The sequence below is a fragment of the Taeniopygia guttata genome, chromosome 3 (genome assembly GCF_048771995.1).
Source record: "Taeniopygia guttata chromosome 3, bTaeGut7.mat, whole genome shotgun sequence".
NCBI classification, from domain to species: Eukaryota; Metazoa; Chordata; class Aves; order Passeriformes; family Estrildidae; genus Taeniopygia; species Taeniopygia guttata.
Window position 1 is genome coordinate 73,421,549 of NC_133027.1, and position 25,056 is coordinate 73,446,604.

The 25,056-nt window shown below is 37.1% G+C and overlaps 1 protein-coding gene across 2 annotated transcripts in view; it reads right to left on the reverse strand.

The window, feature by feature from the left end:
- Window positions 1-719: 719 nt before the first annotated feature.
- Window positions 720-25,056, reverse strand: part of FAM120B (family with sequence similarity 120 member B) — a 54,975-nt gene continuing 30,638 nt past the window's right edge. For both annotated transcript variants that reach the window (XM_072927135.1, XM_030268323.4), the window contains 4 exons: window positions 11,249-11,455; window positions 7,277-7,385; window positions 5,897-6,010; window positions 720-2,527 (listed from right to left, as the gene is read on the reverse strand). In XM_072927135.1, the coding sequence (XP_072783236.1) occupies window positions 2,475-2,527; window positions 5,897-6,010; window positions 7,277-7,385; window positions 11,249-11,455 (483 nt within the window). In that variant the 3' untranslated portion in view covers window positions 720-2,474. The remainder of the gene's footprint in view (window positions 2,528-5,896; window positions 6,011-7,276; window positions 7,386-11,248; window positions 11,456-25,056) is intronic.

Consider the following 25,056-nt stretch of genomic DNA (forward strand, 5'->3'; position numbering starts at 1 on the left):
TCCACATTCAGATTCCCAGTGTGATGGTATCACAAATGAGCAAAGCAATTTGAGAGGAAGGATACATAAAGAGAAAAGCTGATAGATGTGTTCCTGTCAGTCACTCTCTAACAATGACCATGTCACCATTTCTAATGAGTCACTGTTGACTAAGTCATTGATGTAATAGAATGTTCTCTGGATCCCCTTCCAGAAGGGGAACACATAAAGCTAATAAATCAATCCACAATTTCAGTGAATATTTGGGTCAGAGAAGACTAAACAGTACAGCTGAACAAGAATGCTTTTCTTCACAAACATATGTTCTTTCACTTCAAACCCACGTTTGTTTGTCCTCTGTTCTGTAACCATTCAAAACAACCCTGTGGTCCACATAATAAAGGAACCCTATTTAACTGGAACCTTTACAGTCGTGTTCTCTGATATTATTTCTTTCTAGACTCCATAAGATTTGTGGTATTGTGAACAATTCAAAGTTCAGTGAGACAGGAAAGTAGCACCTCTATGTTTCAACTTCATGCTTCTGCTTTCCCTCTACTATTCCTGGTGGGAAAAAAAATCTTTTGGCTTGGAAATAATAATAATAAGCAGCTTCTGCTTATGGTCTAACATTAGGAAGAAAAATAACCTCACAGAGACACTATCAATTCTTCAGTAATCAGGGTAATTATTACCAACAATTCATACCACAGCTAGCACAGCAAAACTCCCACTCTGACTGTATTTAACTTTGTTTATTGAGGACGACAGACATCTTTTCTCATATCAAAGCCTGAAGAGGGAATTACACCAACAAATTCTGGCACATAATCACATTCTTTTAAAATACACCATTATACATCATAAGATCCCTGAAACCAGAGAAGTTTCCATAAAATTCAGACCACATTATTTCAAAAGGTTTGGAGGGGAGGGATAAAAATGATAGTAAAAAAAATGATAGTACAATTACAGTCAGTGGAAAATCGGTTGGAAAAGGAAGCAGGAATACCCCTATGATGACAGTGCATTTCCTGAAATGCAAATCAAGACACGGTGTTGTGTGAAATGGTGTCTGCTCACACTTTTAATAAAACTAGAAATCCTTATTGCTTATTTATTTAGTTGGATTGTTGCTATATACAGAGTATGAAAAATATATTTATTGGGTTAGAAACAGAAAAATACACGGGAGGAAACTGAGTAAGGAGTTATGGATGTCTGACAATGCTGTTCACTTTGACATAATATGGATACTAAACAGAAATGACGTTCCACCGCCAGTTGACTCAAAGGAGTCACCTGCACAAGGCCTAAGAAACAACATTAACTGAATAATCACAGAATCACAGAATGGGTCAGGCTGGAAGGGACCACAGGGGGTCATCTGGCCCAACCTCTCTGTTCAGTCATGGCCATCCCAGAGCACATGGCACAGGATTGAGGCCAGGTGGTTCTTGAACATCTCCAGCAAGGGAGACTCCACAATCCTCTCTGGACAATCTGTTCCAGTGCTCAGTCACCTCCACAGTGAAGAAGCTCTTTCTCACATTCAAGTGGAACTTCCTGTGCATCATTTTCTGCCCACTGCCTTTTGTCCTATTGCTTGGCACCACTGAGAAGAGCCTGGCTCCTCTCTTGACACCACCTTGATTTTAGAACTAAACAAATACATATATTACTGAAACTGAATCACATAGTGACACATCCCAATTTTAAAGAAATAATTTTGAAGGTAAGTGTTTAAATTAGACTTCTGGACAGAAAAGAAATATTTAATTCTCATATGTATTATTTATTATAGAATATGATAGAAGTTTATAGAAGTAGAGCATGATAGAGTCTTTCCTCGGTTGAAAAAATTATAAAAAGTTGCTTAACTAAAAGTATCAAATGTAAAGAAAATTTTTTCCTTTGTAAAAAAGTGTTATATTTTACAAGAAGGTCACATTGTTTCACTGGCAAATAATGCTTACATCAGTGATGTCATGTTTCAAACTTTTCAGGGTTTCAGTAACAATAGTATAACCCTTAAGACACAGATATAATCCACAATCAAGACATAAACCACAATACAGCATAGACATGACATATTATTCATGGTGAGGAAAGTATTGTAATATAAACAACTATTACAAAAATATGCAAAAATTATAGTTTAAGTCTTAAATTTACACTCAGTATTATCTCACAATGTTATAAAAAACAATTCAGACTTTCCCTTGTCAAATGGACAAAACAGTGTAGCTACACTGGGAAGCTACTGTGCCTCAGGTACCTGTAACTTAAGTTTTGGTGATTCTGGTCTCATAACAAGCTTAGACCTAACACGGTAAGTGATTAACAAGCTGAACAGCCTCAGCTTTGTGTGATTTCCTCCATAGTCACACCTCTAGTTACTCTGCAAAGTTCATAAAAACAGGCTTTCATAAACAAAAAGTATCCCAGTGGCAACTATTCCACCATCCCATTTGCCACTTGTAGACATGAACTCTTTACCGAGGAGGAAGGTGGTGTCTCCTCCAGTGTGGATGTCCTGATCCTCTGCCTGGAGAGAGTAAGAGAGGAATTAAATACATTCAATGAGCATTAAAGCAAAAAACAAGGCTTATTAACATAGCGGGCAAGAAGAGTTACAAATAAATGTCTCCGTCCAGTTGGTGTGTAATTATGGCTAGTATTCTGAGATCCTGGAGGATAAAGTGCATGGTGGCTCTTTTTAAAACTCTTGAGTGACTGTAACTTTGAAACCTAGTCCAGTTAATGGGTTGGGATAGTGAATCTCATCTGTGGTTAGCAGATCTGACTGTGTGAATTCAGGTAAGGATAACATGCTGTTTAGAACCAGACATAAGCTATATTTACAAATATTTTCATACTGGTTTAAGTGTGCCTGTGCACAATTCTGCTTTAGTTAGAGAGCCCTATTAGCAAAGCAGTACTCACAATGTAAATTAAATCTTTTCTCAGCACTGACGTTCGTTCGACTAGGTCCCATCTGCATTACAGTTCTACCAAAATCCTATTAATCAGAAGCATGCTTGAAAGCAACACCAGTGTGGAAGACTTGACTAAGTATCTTGCAAATGAGAGGCTGCTTGCATTATCAGCAGTTATGTGTTTTACAGTGTGCTAAGACTGAAGTGAATGTACCCTTTTGATGCAATTATGTTCTGTAAAGAAATGGATAATTAACAGTGGTTTCCATAGTTCTTAATGCTCATTTATTTTAAGGTTCTTATAGAATGGGTTAACATTGTGATGTAAAACAATGTATTAGTGGTCTTAACTTCTAATTAATGAAGTTTGTCTGCCAATAGGGTGTATGGGCTGTGGTGTGGTGTTGCAGCCATAAACCTAAAATCCATAAATTATCAAGCAAGAAATATTAAGGGAAAATCTACCTTCCTGAGGCTTAGATGTCCTGCTCTGAGTAACAGGGGTGTGCTTTTACCCATTTGTAACACACAGCCAAGAAATTTATGGAGAGCAAGTTAAATGAATACAATCAAACAAAAAAAAACCCCAACCTTCCTAAAAAGCAAAAAAAGCCACAGCTGAGTTCCCTGCACTCAAAATACAGTCAGAGGATGAGCTGCTTATTACAGCAGCTGGGTAGCTACTATTGGCCATATAATGAAGGATGTCTGAGTCCAGTTCTTGTTCTGCCTGAGGGGATTGAAGCCATCCTCTCAGAGAAATACCACTGCTTCTCAGGTTGATGCTTTTTTGGTGGAGGCATTCTTTCCTCCACTGGTGAAGCTGAGACATTGTCACAGAATTCTTAAACATTAACTGATAAGAGACAGCAAAGGCTGCCTTATCACTCCTGATATAGAAGATATGTATCAGAAGATACGTACAGAAGATATGTATGGTTACTGTTCCATTACTTTCTACTGTACTTCATCCAATGATTTATGTATTATGTGCAACAGCAGGAGCTATAACAGTGTACCATGGAAAGGGACATAGAGGATGGGATATATTACTAGGGAGTTTTATCACATAAGCTATCATGAACAGAAAATGGCTACTTTTTTGTTCTTTTTTTTCTCTCTTTGCTGAGACACACATATAACAGACAACAGCTACATAGAGAAGTAACCCAAATACCTGTGCTAATATTAGCAAACTTAGGAAAATAATTTTGCCAAAATGAGTCATGCTGGCAGATCACTTTAAAAGGAGCTCTAAAATATTGCAGGGCTCTTTTATAAGGACAGATGTATTTTTCCAATAAACCTGTTTTACTTATAACACAGGCAATTTAACTGCAGTTATGGGATCATGTTTTAAGAGTGTCCTGAGGGTAAGAAATAGGGATAGTGTAGAAGAAGCCAAGATGTTTAAATAATGCTACTGAAAGACATTTACAACACAGCAGCACAGCTACTGTGGAACATACTTTGTGGACTATACTAGCCATAAGATCTCTGGAGCTGGTCAGAGATTATCTGATCCCTGAATATCAGGTTTCTTCAGATGGTCAAGAACTGGTAACAGTGACCAGTTTGGGTTTTGCTTGTGATCAGCATACATACTCTATATTTTAGCTTTATATTTTACATAGAGGATCAAAGAATATTATTTGTGAATCAAATTATATTATCTTACTCTGAGCATTCAACAGTGGCAGCTGAAACACATTAAAGATTTCACTGTATCTATTTATTATTTATTTTTCCTAATCACATCAGCAATCTTATTTGAAAACCTCACCTGGAAACATAAAAGAAATTCAGGCTCTGCAGACTTAATAAAATAATTGATGTTTCTTAGACACCTCTCTTCCTTTTGCTTATTTTCTTTAATCTACATGTATGTGCTTCAACTCACAGTAATGAGGAAGTAAAACTGAATTAAGTCAGCTCAACAGTGTTATCCACTGTGGCGTTTCACTGAAATGTCAGCTCTCTTCAAGAAGTGAGGCTGGTGAATGACTTAAGATTAATGCCAAGGCAAGACAAAACTTGCATTTGTATCACTTAGGCAGTGACCTGGAAGCAAAGACCCTGATCTAGAAAACCACTTAAGAATGTGTGTAACTTTATTCATATGCTTGAGGGTTTTGTTGAAGTATGAACGAAGATCTGCAGCTAAAGACTTCAGACACATTTCTGTGCAGCTGTGCCAATTTGTTTTAGAACTGTTACAATTTTAAACACAGTTCAGCTGAGACCAAGCATGAAAATTACAAATACCACATGAAAGCTCATTTCCCAGAACACTGAGTGGAAGATAACTGCAGATTACAATGCTACACTCCACCTCACCCTGCAGAATTAGTTTTTGCAAGTGGCAATACACAACTGCGTAAGTGATGCTGATGTCTTGTGAAAGCTGACCTAGAACAGAGGCTAGACAGAGTTAAAAGAATGAAGTAGGTATTTATTAAAAGGCCTTAAAAGATACACCTTGGGCAGTACAAGAGCCCAGCCAGGGCTACACCCAAGATGAACCCAAAATGGTCACAAAAATGGTCAACCGGTCATGAGGTGTCACATTTTTATACCTTTTGGTCCATTAGCATATTGGAGTTAATTGTCCAGTTACAGCTTTAGGTTATGAAGTCCCATTCTTCTTGTTTTTCTCTCTTAAGTCCACTGTTGTTTATGTTCTTGGGCCCAAAACTAATATGGGCTGTCCTTGGTCCCAGGCTAGAAAAGGACTTGCTCTGTTTACCTACTCTGTGAAGCGAGCTTAGCAAGCCTTAAGATGAAGCTCAGAACTACACACTAAAGCAGCCCAGAATCTGAAAAATAGAAAAGCTAAAACTTAAGGCATCAATGCAAGATTTGTTGCTGACTGCTGTAGGGTTACTTCACATATAAACATGAACTGCAGGTAGACACAGAGCTGTCATACTGGTGATAGGGACAATTCCAAACCCACAAACATGTATCCATTTTTTTACCTTGGGATTGCAGATGTCTTTGTGTGAACTCCCTCATCTGGTTATGATATGGAGAAACACAATGACTTCTGTGTGGCTGTTGGAACCTGGGATTAAAATCTCTTTGTTCTCTTCCTGAAAAACAGTATTCACTAAGCAACTCTGACAATATGTAAGATGAAATGGAGAAAAGGAGAGACAGTGTATTCTTTTAAGGAAACAGTATTTCTTAGTTTTGTGCCAAAATACTCATGCACAATTATGATCTTTCCAAGCTTAAGTCAGCCTAAGAGCATGGCTCTTGTCCTCACTTCCATCTATGCACATCATGATTACAAGCTGTTAACAAGTGTATTTAGAAACCAGATCAAAATTTTATGACACAGATTTGGACACTGCAGTCATTAAAACAAACAGAAATCTCTCTCCAAATTGGAATCACAAATCATAATTAAAATGGTTAAATATAGCTCTCAAGGAAAAGCAGATGCTACCAAGGTCTGGTATTATAAATCACCAACAGATATCCTCAATTTTGAGTGTCCAGCATGACCTTGTTGTAGACCCACAGCAGAAGTATTGCTGCCACATAATGCAAAGTACTGAACTAGCAGAAAATCATTCTGTCTGTTGTAATTTGCACAAGGAATTCTGAAAGGGTAATTTCTGTCCTCACAGACATTATAACTGATCAGGTATTAAGCAGGTAATAAATATAGTATGAGCATAAACACTGAGATTCAGTGTAAATTATTTCAAAGTCTCAAAGCCTCAACATTCAGGTTGATCTGTGACTGATTTTAAAAAACTTTTAGATGTTTTTTACCCTGCAAGTCAGGCAGCTCAGGTAGGGAAAACAATTTTTCAAACTGAGTTCTTTGGCAAACTGAGCCATAAATTTGGGGGAAAAGAGCAAGATCTTAAGCAAGAAAGCACAGTTTTTCAAATTGACCAAAAGCTCTCTTCTATTTTGAAATATGTCAGTGAATCCAATAAGAAGTATTTCATCTTCAATGTCTCATTCTGACCTTCAACTATCAATGTTAAATAGCTTCCCTGAGAGATTGCAAGAAAAAGCGGAGCCATTTAATTTCTCCTATAAAAATATCTTTAGTCACTGAATAAATAGTGATGTTTTTGTCAATTAATGATACTTATTGCATATATCTCACTAGTTATGTACCTAGATGGAAATATTATTCTATATAAACTTTGGTAATCAAATTCACATAAATTGCTAAAAACAGTAAATATTGTCTTAGATCTATTCATTGCTTCTTGGAGAAAGAGCTTAAAATTTACTTAGCTTGACGGGCTGCCAAGGTAATTGCTGCTGCTGCTGAAGAATAATTCAGCTCATCTATATATTAACTTTATTGAGAAAATTCACACAATGCTAACCTGTGTTAAATCCATTCCCTCTTGGTCTGCTCTGTATTGTTCTGTTCTTTGCCATGCAAACCTTGCAAATGAGAGATTTCAAATTCTGGAAGGGTGTGTACAAAGACTCCTGCAGAAAACACAGTTAAAAATCAATGACTCTTCTGCTCTTCTTTCTTCAGGTGTAGCACAAATTAAACACATACACAACAACTATAAGACTTGTCTTAGACACACTTGGGCATGCAAGAAGCTGGGAGATCTGGTTCATATTTTTATAGGAAATAAAGTTTGAACATTTAATATTTAATGTGGATACCTGGAGGGATGAGTAGAGTTGCAGAAGAAATGCTTTCCCCTTTCTCAGAGAAGTAGTTTTTCCTTCTCTGCTCACATCTGCAGATGTGAGACAGCATCTTGCTGTCCTATTCTATGACCTTGCACCTGCAGATGCACTTAAGTAGACTTCCGTCTGCAATACCTCAGGCAGAGATGGCTAAAGCCTCCAGATAAGGACTGATGAACTCATGGAAAACACACCAGTTAGAATCAGCCTCTTAATCTCATACACTAGAAACAGAACTCACCCAACAGTAATACATCTGCCCCAACTCCTGACTGATAAAACCTAACGAAGTCTAAAAAGTAATGGGGGAATTAAATTCAAGTGTTTACCTCGTGGTGTGATGAAAAATTCTATTGTCAAAAGGTCAAGATGAAGCTATTTTAGGACGTAATATTGACAGATGTGATACATCTTTAACTTTCTCTGATTTCTGTGAGCCTTGAAAAAGTGACACATCTTAGATAGTATATATTTTTTTCCTGATTGATACAGGGCATGTGAGATTTACTACACAATGAAGAGAATTGGGAAAAGAGACTTCAGAATAACAGCATAATTTGTTATTTTCATAAAATTTAAGTGATTTTTACAAGATGACATTTACTTTTGAAGATTACAGGATAAGTTAAAAAAATCCAAAAGGAAGCAAGACTGCAGTAGCTAGAGAGGCTTCTTAAATTAAAGGTAGAGTCTGACTCCCTGTATGAACCCTGCTAAGAACTTCCTTAATACATTTCTTGAGTTAACAAACATCTTTAGAGAGACTTAACTAAAACACACAGATTTTTAAAAAATTTTGTTTTACCACTCAAGCTGGGTCCAGCCTGTGAAGAGCACAGAGAAAAACCTTTCATTTTATTCCTGGGAGAATAAATTCAGAGCGTATGGAGGTTGGATGAAAAGTGAGATCAGAAAAGAACAAAACACATCAATTATGCTGACCTCATGATGTAATTTGGTTTTAATTAAAAAAAATTGACCATGAACATACTCATTAGTGAGAAGCACAATAAAAAGGCTAATAAAGTGATAATATCATTGCCTCACTTCTTTATGAGTCTATTATAGCCAATTTTCTGTGTGGATAAACAAACTAATATGATTACAATTTTGAAAAACAGAACTAGCATAATAAGAGCTTAGCCTGATTTTGTAAAAAAAACAAGATGGCTCTATTTTTATTCTTATCAGAAGCTATCCATTTTTTAATCTTTTAACAGCTGTTAGGCTACAAAGAGCTGAGCTACACAGAAACTTGCCCACAAAAATATCAACTGTATTTAATGTACACATTTTCTTCCTTTGGTATAAGAACCTGTAGGAAGCAAACCCTAAGATGTTCAAAATTTTTGATATACATGTAAATATTTACCCAGGATTGTATTTCCACTGTAATTGTCAGAAACCTATTAACTGTACTTAAACCTATCAGATTCAAAACAACACTGATTCTGAGATTGCCTCAAGTCCCTGAAGTAATGCAACTGTCCTGATAACAGTGAAGGGACCCTAGGAGTTAGGAGACAAGCACTGAACAACTAAACGAATAACTTTTTCCTATTATTTTTCTTTTCCGTAAGAAAACATACTGTGTAGAATAACTTATTTTCTGAATACAATACTGTCACTATCACCAGATTAGATTTGTGGTGCTCAAGGCTAGATTGTTAACAAACAAGTGCTAAAAGATCTTGGCTTCCAGCAGTATATTAAGCTCTGCCAGGAACTAAGTACCATTTTTGTTTATTAAAGTTGAACTTACAATAAGAGGGAAAACCAATCACATGTTGCCTTGCCAGTGTTCCCAGTTAAACTGGCATCTCTTGGCAATTCTCCCCAAAACAGATTCTTGCCTCAAACTGATAAGCTGGAAAGCTATTTTATTAGTCTGGGTACATATCTCTGCCATATATGTACCATAAAATTGTAACAAAAAAAGAGAAAGGTATTTAATCTACTCTGAAAGTTCACATAGCTAGAGTATTTTTCCTCTCAACAGAACAGATTATCTGGGGTTTGTTTAAAAAAGAGTATCAGGCTTTTAAAAACCCTAACCTACATATTTCAGTTGACCAAGAATTTTTCTAACTCTGTTCTAGGAAAGCAAGATCTTTCTTCATCTTCATTATAAAACAGAATAAAATAGAACTCCAACTAACACAAGACTTTAAAATGTTAGCTAAAACATACTATACATAACACATTTAAAAATAACTGTATCAATTAACATAAAAGTTGTACAGATTTACATTTTTATTGTCAAAGTTATTCACTAACCTGAATTCTACCCAAGAGGAAAACAAGTATCAATTTCATTTTTGATACTTTAACATTTTCTCATTTATTCTTTAAACCCTCTATTGTTTTGTAAAAGTCCTGCATGAAATTCCTGGATGAACCATTAACCCAATCCAAAATCTACTGAAACCAACAGACCAATTAATATGAACCACAGGATTTGGACAGAGGTTATGGTCCTAATCATATGATTGAACACATATGGAAAGGATTATTCTCCTCCTTCATGCTAAAAACATGTTTATTCCACCCACCCAAAAGAGCTGCACTCCTCACTCCAGACCAGCATGGTATGCAGCTGGACACAAAATCACAAAAGGAAACCAGTTTTACAAAAAAACCTGGCATTGATACATAAGATTAAAATAAATCAAAACTGAAACTGTTTTCTCTGTAATTAATTTAACCTCAAGTGATACATTTAGTAGCAGGTAAAAGCATTTTGAAGGTAAGATTTTCAAAAGTAATTAAATGATACAGTCTTTTCAGACACATTAATAGAGGAAGACACATTAATTGAAGCTCTTTAGAGCTACCTTCCCAGATGGGTATAGATTCACCCAAGGATCTCACCACATATTCTGTGCTGGTGGGGCAGGAGGCAGGTCTGGATTGAGGCTTCACCAGTGCATCTGCACAGTCTGGCACTGAGTCCAGCAGACCCTGAGCCTGGACATGCTGCCCCTGTGCAATGCTCAGCAGGACCTCCCTGCCCAGACATGTCTGAAATCACACTGCTCTTCTGGTAACACAGCATGCAAATCTGATAAATCCCCAGATTTGTAAAATAAAGTGGAACTGAGAACTAAATAAGTACTTAGAGCTACAAGAAGGTACTTGGTGGGATTCTAAAAGAAATACCCATATTTACCTATTCTAAAAGAATGTACCTTCTTCTTATTTGCAGTTCCTCTTTGAATTTGCCAAAACTTAATCTCAAAATTTAGGTTCTTTAATGCCATTAAAAATATCACACTTAAAACATTTGTTTTTTTTAAAGGTGTTCTTCATATGTTCCTTAAAATCTTATGGGAGAAAGATCTCATATCTCAGTACTAGAAAACTACTGTAGGCATTTTCATTTTTGAAATTGACAACTATTTTCCTTCTATTATTTTCGGAGCAGTGGGAAGAAAAATAAAGGTAAAATTACAGCTTCCTTCATAAGCTCAGTATTTCTACTCTTAATTTAAAAATTATTTTTTGTGGAGAGAATGAAAAAGGAATAAGAAAGAGAAGAAAAATACAAAGAAAGGGGAAAAGTGTAAACATGAATACACAAACAACAAACAAAATGGACAGGTACATTTTTACAAAGAATGCAGAACTAAAAGGAAGTGATTACTTACATTGCCTTCCAAAAGTTCTTCCACAGAGCAACCTTGGTGTGCCTTCTGGTATTTTTCTTGAAAAAGTTTTCCATCAAACACTGCCCAAGGCATCAGATCATCCATCCTGAATGGAAAGCCGCAGGCGCTGTTGGCCATCAGCAAAGTCGTAAGGCCACGGATAAGGACAGCGCCCAGATGTACAGCCCTGGAGTCCACTTGTGCAAGCTGTGAACACACACACACACACACACACACACACACACACACACACACACACAAAGGCAGGTCTCACAAGTCAGGAAATATGAGCCATCTTACCATCACATATAAACACACAAACAGCACAGAAAATTGTCAGCTGTCCTGATGTTGTGACAATGATGGCCCTCTACTCCACACCAGAATTTGTCTGAGGGTTCTGTATCTAGTTTTATTCAATGAAGTGGAATATGTGAAATTTAATAAACACAGCATCTCATTAAAGTTTTTAAGACAAATACATTCAAAATGTAAATGGAAAGGCAAAATAAATGGCTCCATAGCATTTTTCAAGTTTTAGCAGCTCTGCAGGGAAAAAAGTTCTGTTAGTGGAATGCAAAACATGAACTGGGAGTACAAATTGATGTGTACAGTGATCCACTGACCTTCCAGAGTTTGTTTACCTCGGAAATGTTACAGTGTTTAGAGATCATTTAAATTGCAGCATTTGACAGAACAAAGTTTATTGTATCCTAGCTTTTATTTTAAACACTCAAGATTTTCTTTCTACTGTAATCTGAAAGTCAAATTATTTCACTTCAACCTGGATGTCTCCAAAAGAAATACTGGAATTGTGTGACAATTTTTAGAAAATGCAAAATGAGAAACTCAACAAGACAATTTAAACTCATGGCCAAGATAAACTCCATGCGTGAATTTAACATCCTGTTGTGGCAGAGGACAGCAAAATATAAAAACCTTGAATCCAGTGAGGAAAACTCTGATTTTAAGTATTGTTTAAACAGTACAAAGCTCTCAGTGGGCAATGCCTTTTGCAGTCTCTTCCACAGCAGTCTGTTAGGATCAGGAGAGATTCATAACAGTATGGCCATCAATGCTGTAATCCCTTGTAGCTGGTGTACCCTTATGGTACAAATTATACCAGAAATGGAATAGTATCCAAAATAGTCCGGAACAGAAAGGGCAAAAAGTGACTCCAATTGTCTTAGCTCTAGCTCCTGCAGAGTTGTGAACTGTTTGCTTGAAATGCAATGGAAAGGGTTGGCCATTATTATATCTTACATCTTGAAAGATCTCCAAAAGACTTAAAGGTGTGAACATACAGCATCAGTGTCTTATGTTTTAAAAAATGACAAGGAGTAGCAGAATCTGTGAAATGCAATACTAATGAATCAGAATTTTTCCTTCCTAAGATCCACATAACAAAATCAGGAAACCTTTGCTAGCAATAAAGAGCTACAAAGCTTCTTCCAAAAATGAAAATCATAAATCACTTTGAGAATAGAGCTAGACCCTAGTGAAGGAATTAGGTTTTCTGCACTATTATGCAATAAGCTGCATTTTGTTGCAAAATTTGACTAGGTGAAGCTGACTTCTGTGATGAGGTTCTCCCTAACCACAGATAAGGGGCAGTAGGGTTCTGTTAAGCTGACTTGAAGATACAAGGTGCATCTCCATGGGCAGCTTTCTGTAAAATGCAAAAGCAAAAGAGGACTCAGATACGAAGACGCAGGCAGGGACATGCCAGACAGGGAGGTTCAGAGCCCTCTGGGAAGAACTTCTTCTTTCTCTAGTGATTCCTGGAAAGGCATCAGGCTGTCCATCAGGTCACTGACCCAACATGAGAGTCAGTAGCTGAAATTCATCCAGTGCAGATAACTGGAGACAACCACTGACATCCAGACCATTGCAGACAACAGAAGCTAATTTCACAGAACTGTACAATGGTTTGGGTTGAAAGGGATTTTAACATTAATCTAGCTTCAAGCCTCCTGCCATGGGCAGGGACACCTCCCACTAGAATTTCAGCAATCATTTAGAAAATGAAAGATCCATATTTTTCTGATTGTGACACTTCATATTAGAGTAAGGAGACTCTTTCCTGCCCTCCCTTTAAAACAAATGTATTTTCAGTAGGGGATCAGGCCATTGAGTTTCAGAAAGTTATTGCCTCCAGATGTCAGCTACCATTTTACCAGCTGAGACTAGTAACTACATGCACACTCATAATTCTCTTGCTCTGGCAAGTAAAGCAGGGGTTTGCAAACTGTTTAACGAAGTTGAAGGGTACTTGAAAGAGGAATGTGGTTTAAGTGAACCAGTATTTGTACTGAAGTAAACTGCTAGAGTGCACACAGTCACTTATGTTGCATTTACTAGATTGTTTCTGATCACCAGACCAAACCTGAAGATCTGCTAAGGAAGTGTGTCCACATCATTTACAACCCTAGCTGTGCTCTTTTCAGTTAAACTTAGAGACATATTGACCAACAAGATAAAATAACGTTGCTGGTGGCAGGTTCTAGAAGACTTCATTGTCTAGAGATATTGGTCCAGGACTTTCCTAATGCACTTTAGTATTGGGGGGGTGGAGCATTTGTGTGTGTGTGAGGGATATCAGGTAAGGCTTGGTGTTTTAATGGAAATTAGTATGAGCAGGACCAATGCAAGAGCTATCAACAGTGATTTCTTTATTTTAATAGGATAGGAAATACATTCACTAAAGGGTAGTTTCTATTTTCCATGTCTGGCAATGAAAACCAAAGAAAATGAAAGCACAGTGAGTCTGTAACAATGAGGCTGTACACATGGCAAACCACAGAGTGGCCTTGCCGTGGGAATACTCACAACTGCTTGGTGTCTGCAGCGTTAAGACATTATGATGAGAAGTGGAAAATTCCAAAAGAAAAGAAGTCCTGTCTTGCAGGGCATTACACCCTAGAGACTACTTCCTTTCGGAAATTGTGTCTGCTCTTTTTACCATTTCTATAAACTCAGGACCCCAGTGAACCACGTGAAGTGCAGCCCTGTGATCTCGCTGCTGCTTTTCCTACCACCAGCTGATGGCATTTGTGTGAGAGACACAGGGAATGTGTGAGAACTGCTCCTCCTGCACCAGCTGCCTCTGCTGTGGCCCTGCTGCTGCATCTACCAATGGCAGCTCCCCACCCTCCCAGCACTTGGGGAAAAAGAGAACTTTTTCCTGTTTAAGGACTTAGAACTCAAAAGTTCACAGTCCTCTAGCATCATTGCAACAGAGGTTACTGATATCAGAGGCTTGATCTGAACTGGGTAAGCTACTTGGAAAGAGGAAGAGAAGTGCTACACCATCCACAACAGTACGCGTAAAGCTTTTTTCTAACAGTTTCAGAAATCTCTTTGCTATAAGATTTATGGACTTATATTACTGAGTTCAGGCTAATCTCTGTGACTGTGTGCATGTGCACTGGCGACAGAAAGAGGCTTGGCAGGGTGGAAGGTGGCTGCTCACAGCAGCACTTTGCAAGTCTAGACTGAGACTGCACATCCCTGCTGAGTATTTTTAACTTACAGGAAGAGAAAATACATAGGTCTTGTATATGAAATGAAAATTTCCAGTTAAAATTTCATCTAATGAAATAATAATAAAAAAAATTATCAGGATTTAAAAATACCTTTAAGTTTTAAGGAAATACTATTAGTCCTCTGATTCTTTGTAGATTCAGAAGAGATTTTTTGATAGAGGTCTAAACCTTGTACTATGCATTTTTAAAGCTGCATAAACTATTTCCAGGAGCATACAAAAAAACCCATTTGCCCCTCAACGGATTGGAGTTTAAAAGCTTCAAGTTCTGTCAAAATTATAATAAATATGTTTTATGACAGTTGAAATGTGAGGGTGAGTATCTGAACATGCCAGATGTCAGCAGACACAGCAAAGCCATCTCATCATCTAAATTGCTTGAAACCAAGGAGAAAATACATGATGACTATTTCACAGTTCTTTACTTGTGCTGCTTTACACATCCTCTCTATCTCAATGTACTAAATGCAACATTTAATTTTAAAAAGTGTTCCTTTAGTAGGATTTCCAACAACATTCTGGGCATGCTCTTTTTCAATGTAAAAAGTCTGTATTAACAATTGTTACTTAGGTTAGAGTTTACTTTTTTCCTGTTCTGTTGCCTTCTTCCTGTGGTGAAGTTGAATACAGAAGACATGACTATGCCTAACATTTTGACACAGAAATCTAAAAAGAAAAAGCTTTAAAATTACATAATGCATTTCTCTACTCCTCCCTTCCCCACCTTCCCCACCAACCTACAAAAGAATGCACCTGTTTTTGTGATAAAAAGGAAAACATAGCACTCAAGGACAGGTTAGTATTTGATGATTTCTAGTTAAAATGAATCAATTCAACAACAATAGTTACAAATCCATGTAATTTGTCCCATGCAATACACTGTTGGAATTCAAGTGGTAGTGATCAAAATCTGTGTACTTGTCTAGTTTAACCAGCTCCCTTTAGATCCATTTGAACTCCGCCGGTATATCATCAGTATTGCTGCTTCTTACATTAACTCCCCTGGCAGCCACCTGTATCTTAAATGATCAAATATTTAACCATAGGCAATTTGTGCTTAAGCAATAAAGGCAGCAGGTAGATCCTGTCTCAGGAACTTGTCACTAGAACAGTAAGGCTTAGCTTTGCCTGAGAGCTCTAAGGCATACTGTGTTCTAAATAGAGGGAGATGAATGCTCAGCTGATGACAAGTCTTTGCAATGGAAAGCATCACTAAACAACCTCAACCCAAAGACAGAGACCAGACTGTCCTGCCTTCAGCCATTAGTATAAATTCCCAGTGGGAGCCGGCAAAGGATGCTAAAGCCTCTGCACACTGGACTCTATTATCTGTTCTTGAAAAAAAGATAACCTAAACTGGTGTTGATGTTGGTAAATTACAGGAGTGTCACCCTGCAGAGGTGGGCTGGTGAAACAGTGCATTTACTAGGCATCAGTCAGCTTTAAGCAATAAGCTGCTGGGCCCTGTCAAACTGAGGGGGGAGAGGAGTACCAGTATTTTGAAAACAGTCTAAGGTTTATTCTGATGAAAGATTACAGCTTAAATTAAGCTCTTCCTGCTTAAACAAGATGTGTGCAAAGAAAAACGAGGATTGAAAAGAGATCCTATGAGGGCATTGGCTGCAACAGAAACTAGAAAAACCAGTTTTTAAACATTTCTAAGACTTTGAAGTAAATATTTAGCTGTAAACAACCCAATTGTTTAGTATTTATATGTTCAGGAAAGTTTATTTACTGGGTTTTATCAGGACTTTGATGTAAAATGATACCTCTCTGTGGAACAACACTTGTATTTACATTAAACCAAAACCACCACTGAAGTAAACTTTAAAAAAAAAAAAAAATTGCTTTTACCATTAAGCACCATTAAGTAAAAATAATAACACAAAAGTACTACTGCAAACCAATTTGCAACTAGAAAAAAGTTCCTTCAGTTCCAAAATGATTACATCTAATTTCTTGTTTCATTTTCATAAACAGTTGCTTTTATCAGAACTCTTTATCATATCCACAACAAACCCCAGCATAAGTGACACTTCTGTGATAATTAATTTCACAATTAAAAAGTTTAGTCCTCTCAGCTTATTTATTCAGCTCTGCAATGATCAGCACATTAACACCTCCAGAAAGACTAAAATAACATTACTTCCCTTATTTTAGCCACAACTGCTCAACTCTGATCTAAAGATCTAGTGACAGTCCACAGTACCTATGACATCTACAGAATGCTGACATCAATTTTGAATTATAGTCACCACGCTAACGATCTGACTGTAGCCCAGCCTGCAGCCATGCCCCGTTTACAAACGTGAATGGATTTTAACTTTTAGTGTCTTAAATATTTGTTCATGTTTTTGGATATGTACTTATCCTCAAACATCCTCACCTTTCCACCACATGGATAATGTTGAATTTAGTTGGTAGGGAAACATATTTTAATTTTTTGGGACTCTGTAAATTCTTGTAGCCCCCTGTAGTGATGTCTCCCTCTCACATGGATGCTCTAATAAAAGTGATGCCACAATAAAGTTTTGTCCTGTTGGGCAACTTAGAGTGCCTTCTCCATCTTCCCTGCTGTCTATTTAAAACAACCAGCAGTAAATATTGCTCTCCCAGACTCCTACATTTCTGTCAAATGCAGCTGAAATTGGCCAACACATTCAAATGTTATTAGGGGACACAGAGAAAAAATTTAGAAAGCATGCAAAAGGTCACTTCTCTCCCAGTAACTTTCCACTGTAAGCCTTCAAACACCAAACTTTTCTCACTCTTTTACTTTCTGAAACTCACTATATATTTCTGTATTCTACTCTACACCATCTAGCTCCATTACCAAAATCTTCAAAGTGAGGGTCTTCACTTGCTGCTGCCTCATTCTGCATCTGAAGTCCTTATCCACACTTTAATCCATCACTATCCCTTTGTTTAATCATAGGACTAGTCCATGCAACACAGTTTTAGGTGTAAAAATTCTACCACCAACAGAATTACTGGGCAGAATGTGCTTAGCTGCCTTTGCTAATGCAGTCTGTCCTTCCACAGCCTCAGACTCTCTTGGCAAAAGACAGCTGCTTAGGCCTGCAACTGCTCAGTTCACTGCTACAATTGTCCCAGGCTTAATTAGCCAAGCTTAAAAATCAGTATTCTTTATTTTCCTCCCTAGATTCAGAGTGGAAATTCAAGATTTATTCAATTGTCCTAATGTAGGACCAACCTCTCTCTTAAGATGTTTGAGTTGATATTTCTTAAGGGTCTGTTTTATTTCGTACTGCAACCAACAGAATGATCAGTAAATTTTAGCAGAATTGGATCTGGCAAAATTTAGCATGTCTGAAGCACTGCAGCTTCCAGAAACATTATCAAACTGTTATTAATGTCATAAGCTCTTCAAATAAAATTGTTATTGAACCAAGATATATTGTGTAGAGAATTCCAGTTGAGCAAATATTGTTTGCCAGTGCAATATAGGTTTTGTAGTTTGTTTTTTTTCCCCCCCCTTGGGTTTCTTTATATTGCAAAGCAGCTGCACAGTAAGATTGTTGATACTGCGGTTCACCCTTTGAAGTGATATGGTCCACAGTAAACAGTTCTGGCTAAGGAATTTTCTAGGTGTTAAGTCCACAGGTTGTGGAGGAAAAGAAGAACTTGTCTACTTCTATTTCATGGACAATCCTGAGCTCCAAGACAAATCAAATGAGTCATGCAGCAGGATTTCAGATGACCTGTGAAGGGAACTGACAAACTGTAACCTGTGATCAGGGATGTTCAAGATATCAGGATTTAATTTGAAACTAAGCTACAATAGAGTATCCACTTCCAGAACACATCTTCCTTTCAAAAAGGAAAATTGCCACACAACTTGAAAGTTGCTGCCTTTTGGCACAAGAATGCCAATGCTGTGCTGTGGTTTAGATGAATGCATACAGAGAAATTAGAGAATCCTTGTTTGGTGCACACAGCTGTTGCATAAAGATGGTCTTCTGAGCTATTCAAGGACTGACTAAAAATTTAGGTTTTAACAAAAATAAAATTATTTACACGTAGCATTTCACATTTTCTTGTGTTAGCACTATGTCAGAGCAAATTAAAAATAAACAGAGAAAGAGTTTATGTGAGAGTAACTTGGCCATTTTTAAAGACTTATTGAATACAGAGTAGAATACTGTTTTAAAGAAAATGCATGCTCTATAATAAGCCAAACTTTGGCATTGCAGCACTTCAGCCAGCATTGGACTTTGCAGGCACTTTGCTGATAACATTTCATATTTCAGCCTCAGGAACTGATCCGCAGCCGTTTTAAAACAAAGAGTACCTTTTTTTTTTTTAAATGCAGAAGGTGCTGTGCCAAAAGAAACTTCCTGCAACATCACTATGCTTTCAGCCTCCTGTAATTGAAAAATACTACTTATCATTGCTCCTAGCCTGAACTATTCCTCTATTGTACTGGAGCCTCAGGGTACAAATACAACATAAAATTGTATGATTTTGCTAGAAAGTTAAACATGCTGACATGCTGATGAGATTATAAACAACTGACTAAATCATTCCATAAATCATAAATTTTCTTTGGAGGTAATACACAACCACCTTTACACATTTGGTGCTCATTGTCCCTCTTTATTCATTCCTCATGTGCAACATTGGGCTTAGAATGTCTTAATAAGTGATGATGTCTTTGGATGCTAAAAAATAATGCTGGTAAGGGATATTTAATGTACTTTCATCACTTTTCTCTTAACACAGCTCCATTTCTTTATAAAAAGTACCTTCAACCACATGTCAGCTGTTTCTCAGTGAACATCAAATTAAATAACCCCAAAACAAAGATGAAGGGGAGGAGAATATATGTATGACATCAATATTAATGTTAACATATTAAAAGTTCACTTTCACAAAGCACTTTTGGCTAAAAACCTTGTATTATTGAGACTACTGTTACAAACAAGACCTAAAATACAAGAAAGAATGGAACAATTTGGCCAAAGTCAAAGAAGCAACAGATAGGAACTGGACAATGTCTTGACTTTTAACCCCTGGACAATGGCCACGTCAATCAAGAATACACTTGAAAAGGAAGGGAACAAATCAGTTCTTGCTGTTTCTGATATCTTCCAGATGAACATTTTTACTATAGTAATTTGCAAACCTCCAGTACATCCAGCAAAGCACTGTAACCGTACGCCTATAAAGGCATCCACCTCTAAGTGGCTCATTTCAGCAAACACTTGGCTCCTCTGAAGCTGCACACAGCCATCTGCTTCTTCTTCGAGGGACAGATGTGCAGCTCGTGTTCCTGCTCGGGTGTGACAGCGGCGCGTGGGCAGGTGCAGGCGGCCCCGAGCAGCTGCCGGGCAGGTGCGCGCGTGCCACCGCTTCCCGACAGCTCCCTTCCCTCCCTGCTCCAGCCCCTGGATGTCACCTGCCCTGGGGGACACAGGTCAGCCCTCAAAGGCAGCGGGGAGCAACTCCACCTGTGCCATGCAAACACCAGCTCCAAGCCTCATGGGCTGCTGGCTCCTTCCAGCATACAATACGCAAGGAAGTGAGTGCTATTGAAATCAGAAGTAAACGTACACTTTGACCAACACAAACTTGGCAGGAAAATGCCAGTTGATACCAGAAATATTTATTTTCCCCTCTCTATTATAAGTTATCTCTGACTTTTCAAAGCTGTCAGTTTGCTTGATATTTTGGGAGAGCTTTATTACCCTCACTACTAACAAACATGTTTCACTTCCTGCAATATTATTTGGCATGGATTAAAAATTAACAGCAATTTTGTTATCTGAAATTCCAGTGTCTTTTACCTTAAGCATCCTGAAATATTCTTTAAGCTATATACAGTCTAAAAGCAATTTATAACTGAAACATTGCTGCTATTTCCATGTTCTTGAAACCTTGCTAATTATGAGGTACAGGACAGTAAAGGGGAGAACTCACAGAAACGCACAGCAAACTTAACACAATTATGCAGAAAAATGCAAGACCATCTTCCACAAAGGAATGAAAATCCTCTTTTTAAGACCCTTGCTGAAAGCCTTGCACAAGACTTTCTGCCTGGGCAAACTGAATCCATGTAAACAAATGAATTTTTCACAAAGAGAAGAGATGACCTACAACTCAGCTCTCTATGACACTGAAAGGAGTGTGTAGTGAGGTGAGGGCTGGTCACTTCTGCCATGCTTCAGGTGAAAGGATGAGATAAAAATGGCCTTAAGCTGCACCAGGAGAGATAAAGACTAGATAATAGGAAATTTTTTTTCACTGCAAGAGTGGTTAGGCACTGGAATAAGTTGCCCAGGGAGGTGGTGAAGTCACCATCTTTGGAAGGGTTCAAGAAGAATCTGAAGGTGGCATTTGAGGATGTTGTTCAGGGCTAATTATGGAGGTGCTGGGCTGATGGTTGGACTATATGATCTTGGAGGCCTCTTCCAGCCTTAACAGTTCTGTGATCTAGTTATGCTGTGGTTTGTATTTGTGCCAATTTTATATAATAGAATTTACACAGCTATGTGAATTCTGGCATTGGGGTTCACGTCAACTACAAAAAATGTTCAGGGAAATAGACTCTAATAATACTAATAAATATACCAAATTTTGTCAAGAAGAAAATAGGGAGAGTGGGGCCGAACTCCAATCTTGTCTGCAAGTTGAATAGGTTAGTTAAGCCCAAGATTTCTTTTTAATATGCCTATGAACCAACAGCAGCAAAAAAAAGATAGAGCTAGTTGTCAGTGGACTAAGAAAACTTTTTCAGAACTTCAAAAGATGCTTATGAAAATAGCTACAAATTTAGACATGGGTCTTTGAAAAGTGCTGTAAGCAATGAGGAACTACAGCTCCTGAAACAATTGTATTTGCACTAATGCTTGACCCACGTAAGTGCAGTGGAACTTTCTATTTGGACTGGTTCATTTAAGAGCTTGAGTATATGAGAAGAATATTTCTAATTTTGAACAGGGACTGAACCAATACCAACTTGAAATACACATCCCATACTGCTGCACTTTAGTTCCAGATTAGCCCAGAACACTGAGGAAACCTAAAGACTGCAGATGAGAAAATGGGCTGGGGAGCAATGCCAAGATCAGCAAATCACCTCAATCCCCCCTGTTCTCCACCACCTGCCAGTTACAATCTCGCCTAGAATTTTTAAAACACTTTTGACAGACGCAAATTTTGAGGGAATATGAACCCTGATTCAGTAAAGCATCTGGGAATGCACTCAAATTCCATTTTAGTTAATACTAATTTACATTACAGAAGCAGGTCCTTTGTATATAAGAAGGGTTTATCCCTAAGATCTTCACAATATTCTTACTTGCATTTTATGTTTTACTCAATCCAATTAGACTTCAAGCAAATATTAGTTAGGAAAGAGTCACACAGACACAATATACACTCCCTGGGAGAAAAACTGATTTTTTTTTCAATAATCATATTTTGAAAAATACAGATAGCTCACAAAGGCTGTTTGGGGCCTGGTTGAAAAATATCGTACATAATGGTGTTAACAAACATAGCTTGTCTTGCCAATGCATCAGGAAATTGAAATTATCAAGTGTTCAGAATCTGGGTATTATTCATGCCTTTCTGTCTGCATGGCACAGAAGAAAAAACAGAACAGATGCAGCAGCATCCTTCTTTAAATCTGAGGGATCCCAACCAAAACATCTACATTACTACTTATGACTCTAAAACATACCACTATTTTGCATGGATGTGGCCAAGTAACCCTAAGGAAAATATTCAGAGAAAAATACCTTGTGTAATATGGTAAACCAAGGTATAAAACCAAGGTAATTTTGCTTCCATGATGCTGCACAGTGAAAACTACTCAAAAGTTGTGTGCAACTAAAACTCTTGCTAAAGCTATTTCCAGCTTTCAAACTAATTAACTAGCTGAGCACTTCTTCTTATACTTATTATTATTCCCAAAGGTAATTAAATAATACCTAATACAGATTGTGTGAAAGTTCCTTTGCAATCAAGTAGCAAAGACTCCCTGAATTTTATAATTTCATCTAAAATGATTGTGCTCATTTCACATCAGTAACAATTTTGAATAACAAAAAGCTCATTAAAAATTGAAGGAATATATTTCAGCAATTGACTATCTTATACCTCATACACAGACAAACTGTTCCTTTTACAAGTGGTACAAAAGATGTTATTATTAAGCAGATATTCTGGAAAAATGGGACATTTTAAAGCAAAGCTATCAAGGGTCTGCAAATGCCCGAAATTCCAGCAGTGATGTGTATGTCCACTCATGCACCTGCTATTAACTTTGATTTCCTATTTTCTGACATACATTTCACTTTTAAAATAATTTATCAGGACCCAAAATTCATCTACCAATTTCCAGTTTTTATTTCCTTTTTAACCAAATGTTTCCATTTCATCTTTGGTCACAACTTCCAGAAAAGTTGTGGTTCACGGCTTTACACCTCCAACACAAATTTTTCACATTGTCATATATTTAGAGTAGTCTTAGAAAAAAATGTAATTGTATCTATAATTCCTTATGCTTTTTCCTCTTTGGGCAGTATTTTACATGCATGGCTGTAATTGCACTTGTAAACAACCAAGGCCAGCACAATATAAGAAACAACCCTGGAAGCACAACTGCTGGTTCCTCTTTTTCTCTGCAGTGGCCTCAAAGTCAGACTGATGGCTCTCTGGGCTTTTTGCCAACACCACACACCAGATTAAAATAGAAAGAAGGGAGCTAGACAACCTAGGGTCCAAAATTTAATTCTGACCTTATGTATAAACTCTATGGGAGGCTTGGGCAAAGTAGAATGCTAATCTACCATATAAGGGGAGCACCACAAGAAAACAAGAAAAATCTAATCAGAAAAATGACTTTTTTATCGTGTGCACATTTTGGTATTTTGAAACCATCGATCTTGAAAAAATAATCAAATCTTCATGTATAAACATTATGTTATCCTCAGAAAGTAATATTTAATGTATAGTGTTGTTACATGTTCACAGCCCACTTTCTTTCAGCATGAGATAAACTATATTTTTTATGGCTTTAACCCACTTTATTCAAACCATAGACTTTTCTGTTTCACAGACATGTGGGTTTATGGATCTCATTAACTATGAAATATGGACAGCATATTAGAAAGTAGATTTGAAAGTGAAGGCTGAAATGCTCTCTTCATTCCATCAGAACAGGCTCTATTTATATTTCCTCTCATATATCATAGCGAAAGTTAAGTATTCTGCTAAAACATATTTGCTAATTGGCTTCTTTACAGAAAGAGATAATTTTTTAAAATCAAGTGTCCTTCAAAGAGATATTTAAAAGAAATAAACTTTTTTTTTCCTACATTTAAATAATACTATAATGTTAAATCCAAAATGGCAAATGAGAAAATTTTCATAGAATTTTGCAGATGCTGACTAATTTTACCATTTTCTTTGGAAGCTCTGTGATTTAGCGCTTTCTAGGGATTGCATTTAACTTTTCAATGGAGAACAAAAACTATGGTAAACAGATTAAACTCTATTCCTGATTTCTTACTGTAAATTCCATTTAATAATCAACTGCATGTTAGTGTAATTCATTGCACTTGGATCCTTTGATTTTAAACACAAATATCTAGAAAAATAAGCTACTAAATACCTATTGATACTTTATTCACTAACTATTAAAATAACTCAATAACTACTGAGCATAACTCAAGTTTGTAAAATGACTAAATAAACACAGTAATGAGTAAAAACTGTTTAAGTTATTCTGAGATGGGATCTTGAAAATTAGATGCTTGAATGGTAATTCTCAGAAAGCTTCCTTTATTGATCATTATTCTTAGAATATTTGTATAAAATATTCTATTTATTTAGTCCCCTGCCCTTTCAAGAGAGAATTCCAAGGACATTATTAAGTTCTTTATTCTTGATACAGCTTGACACGACACAGATACACACACAACTGAGAAACAGCAACTTTTTTTTCCACAGGGAAAGTCTGGTCATCAAAACACAGGAAAAGAGGTTAATTTGAAGGCAATGAGGGAAAGTTTTGAGACTATTGTTTATGTATTCACAACCTCAGAAGAGAAAGAGACCAAAAGCTTTCCTTCTATTCCCTTCAAAGGGATTTATTCTGATTCAAACTATTACCAAAGGCACTACCATGAATTTTGATAAAATAAGATGAGGAGCTGATCTACAAAGTGGCCTGATACAAAAAATTTCAGCTATGTTACATGGATCTTGTGCTGGTTTCTAGCACAGCAGAAGGCAC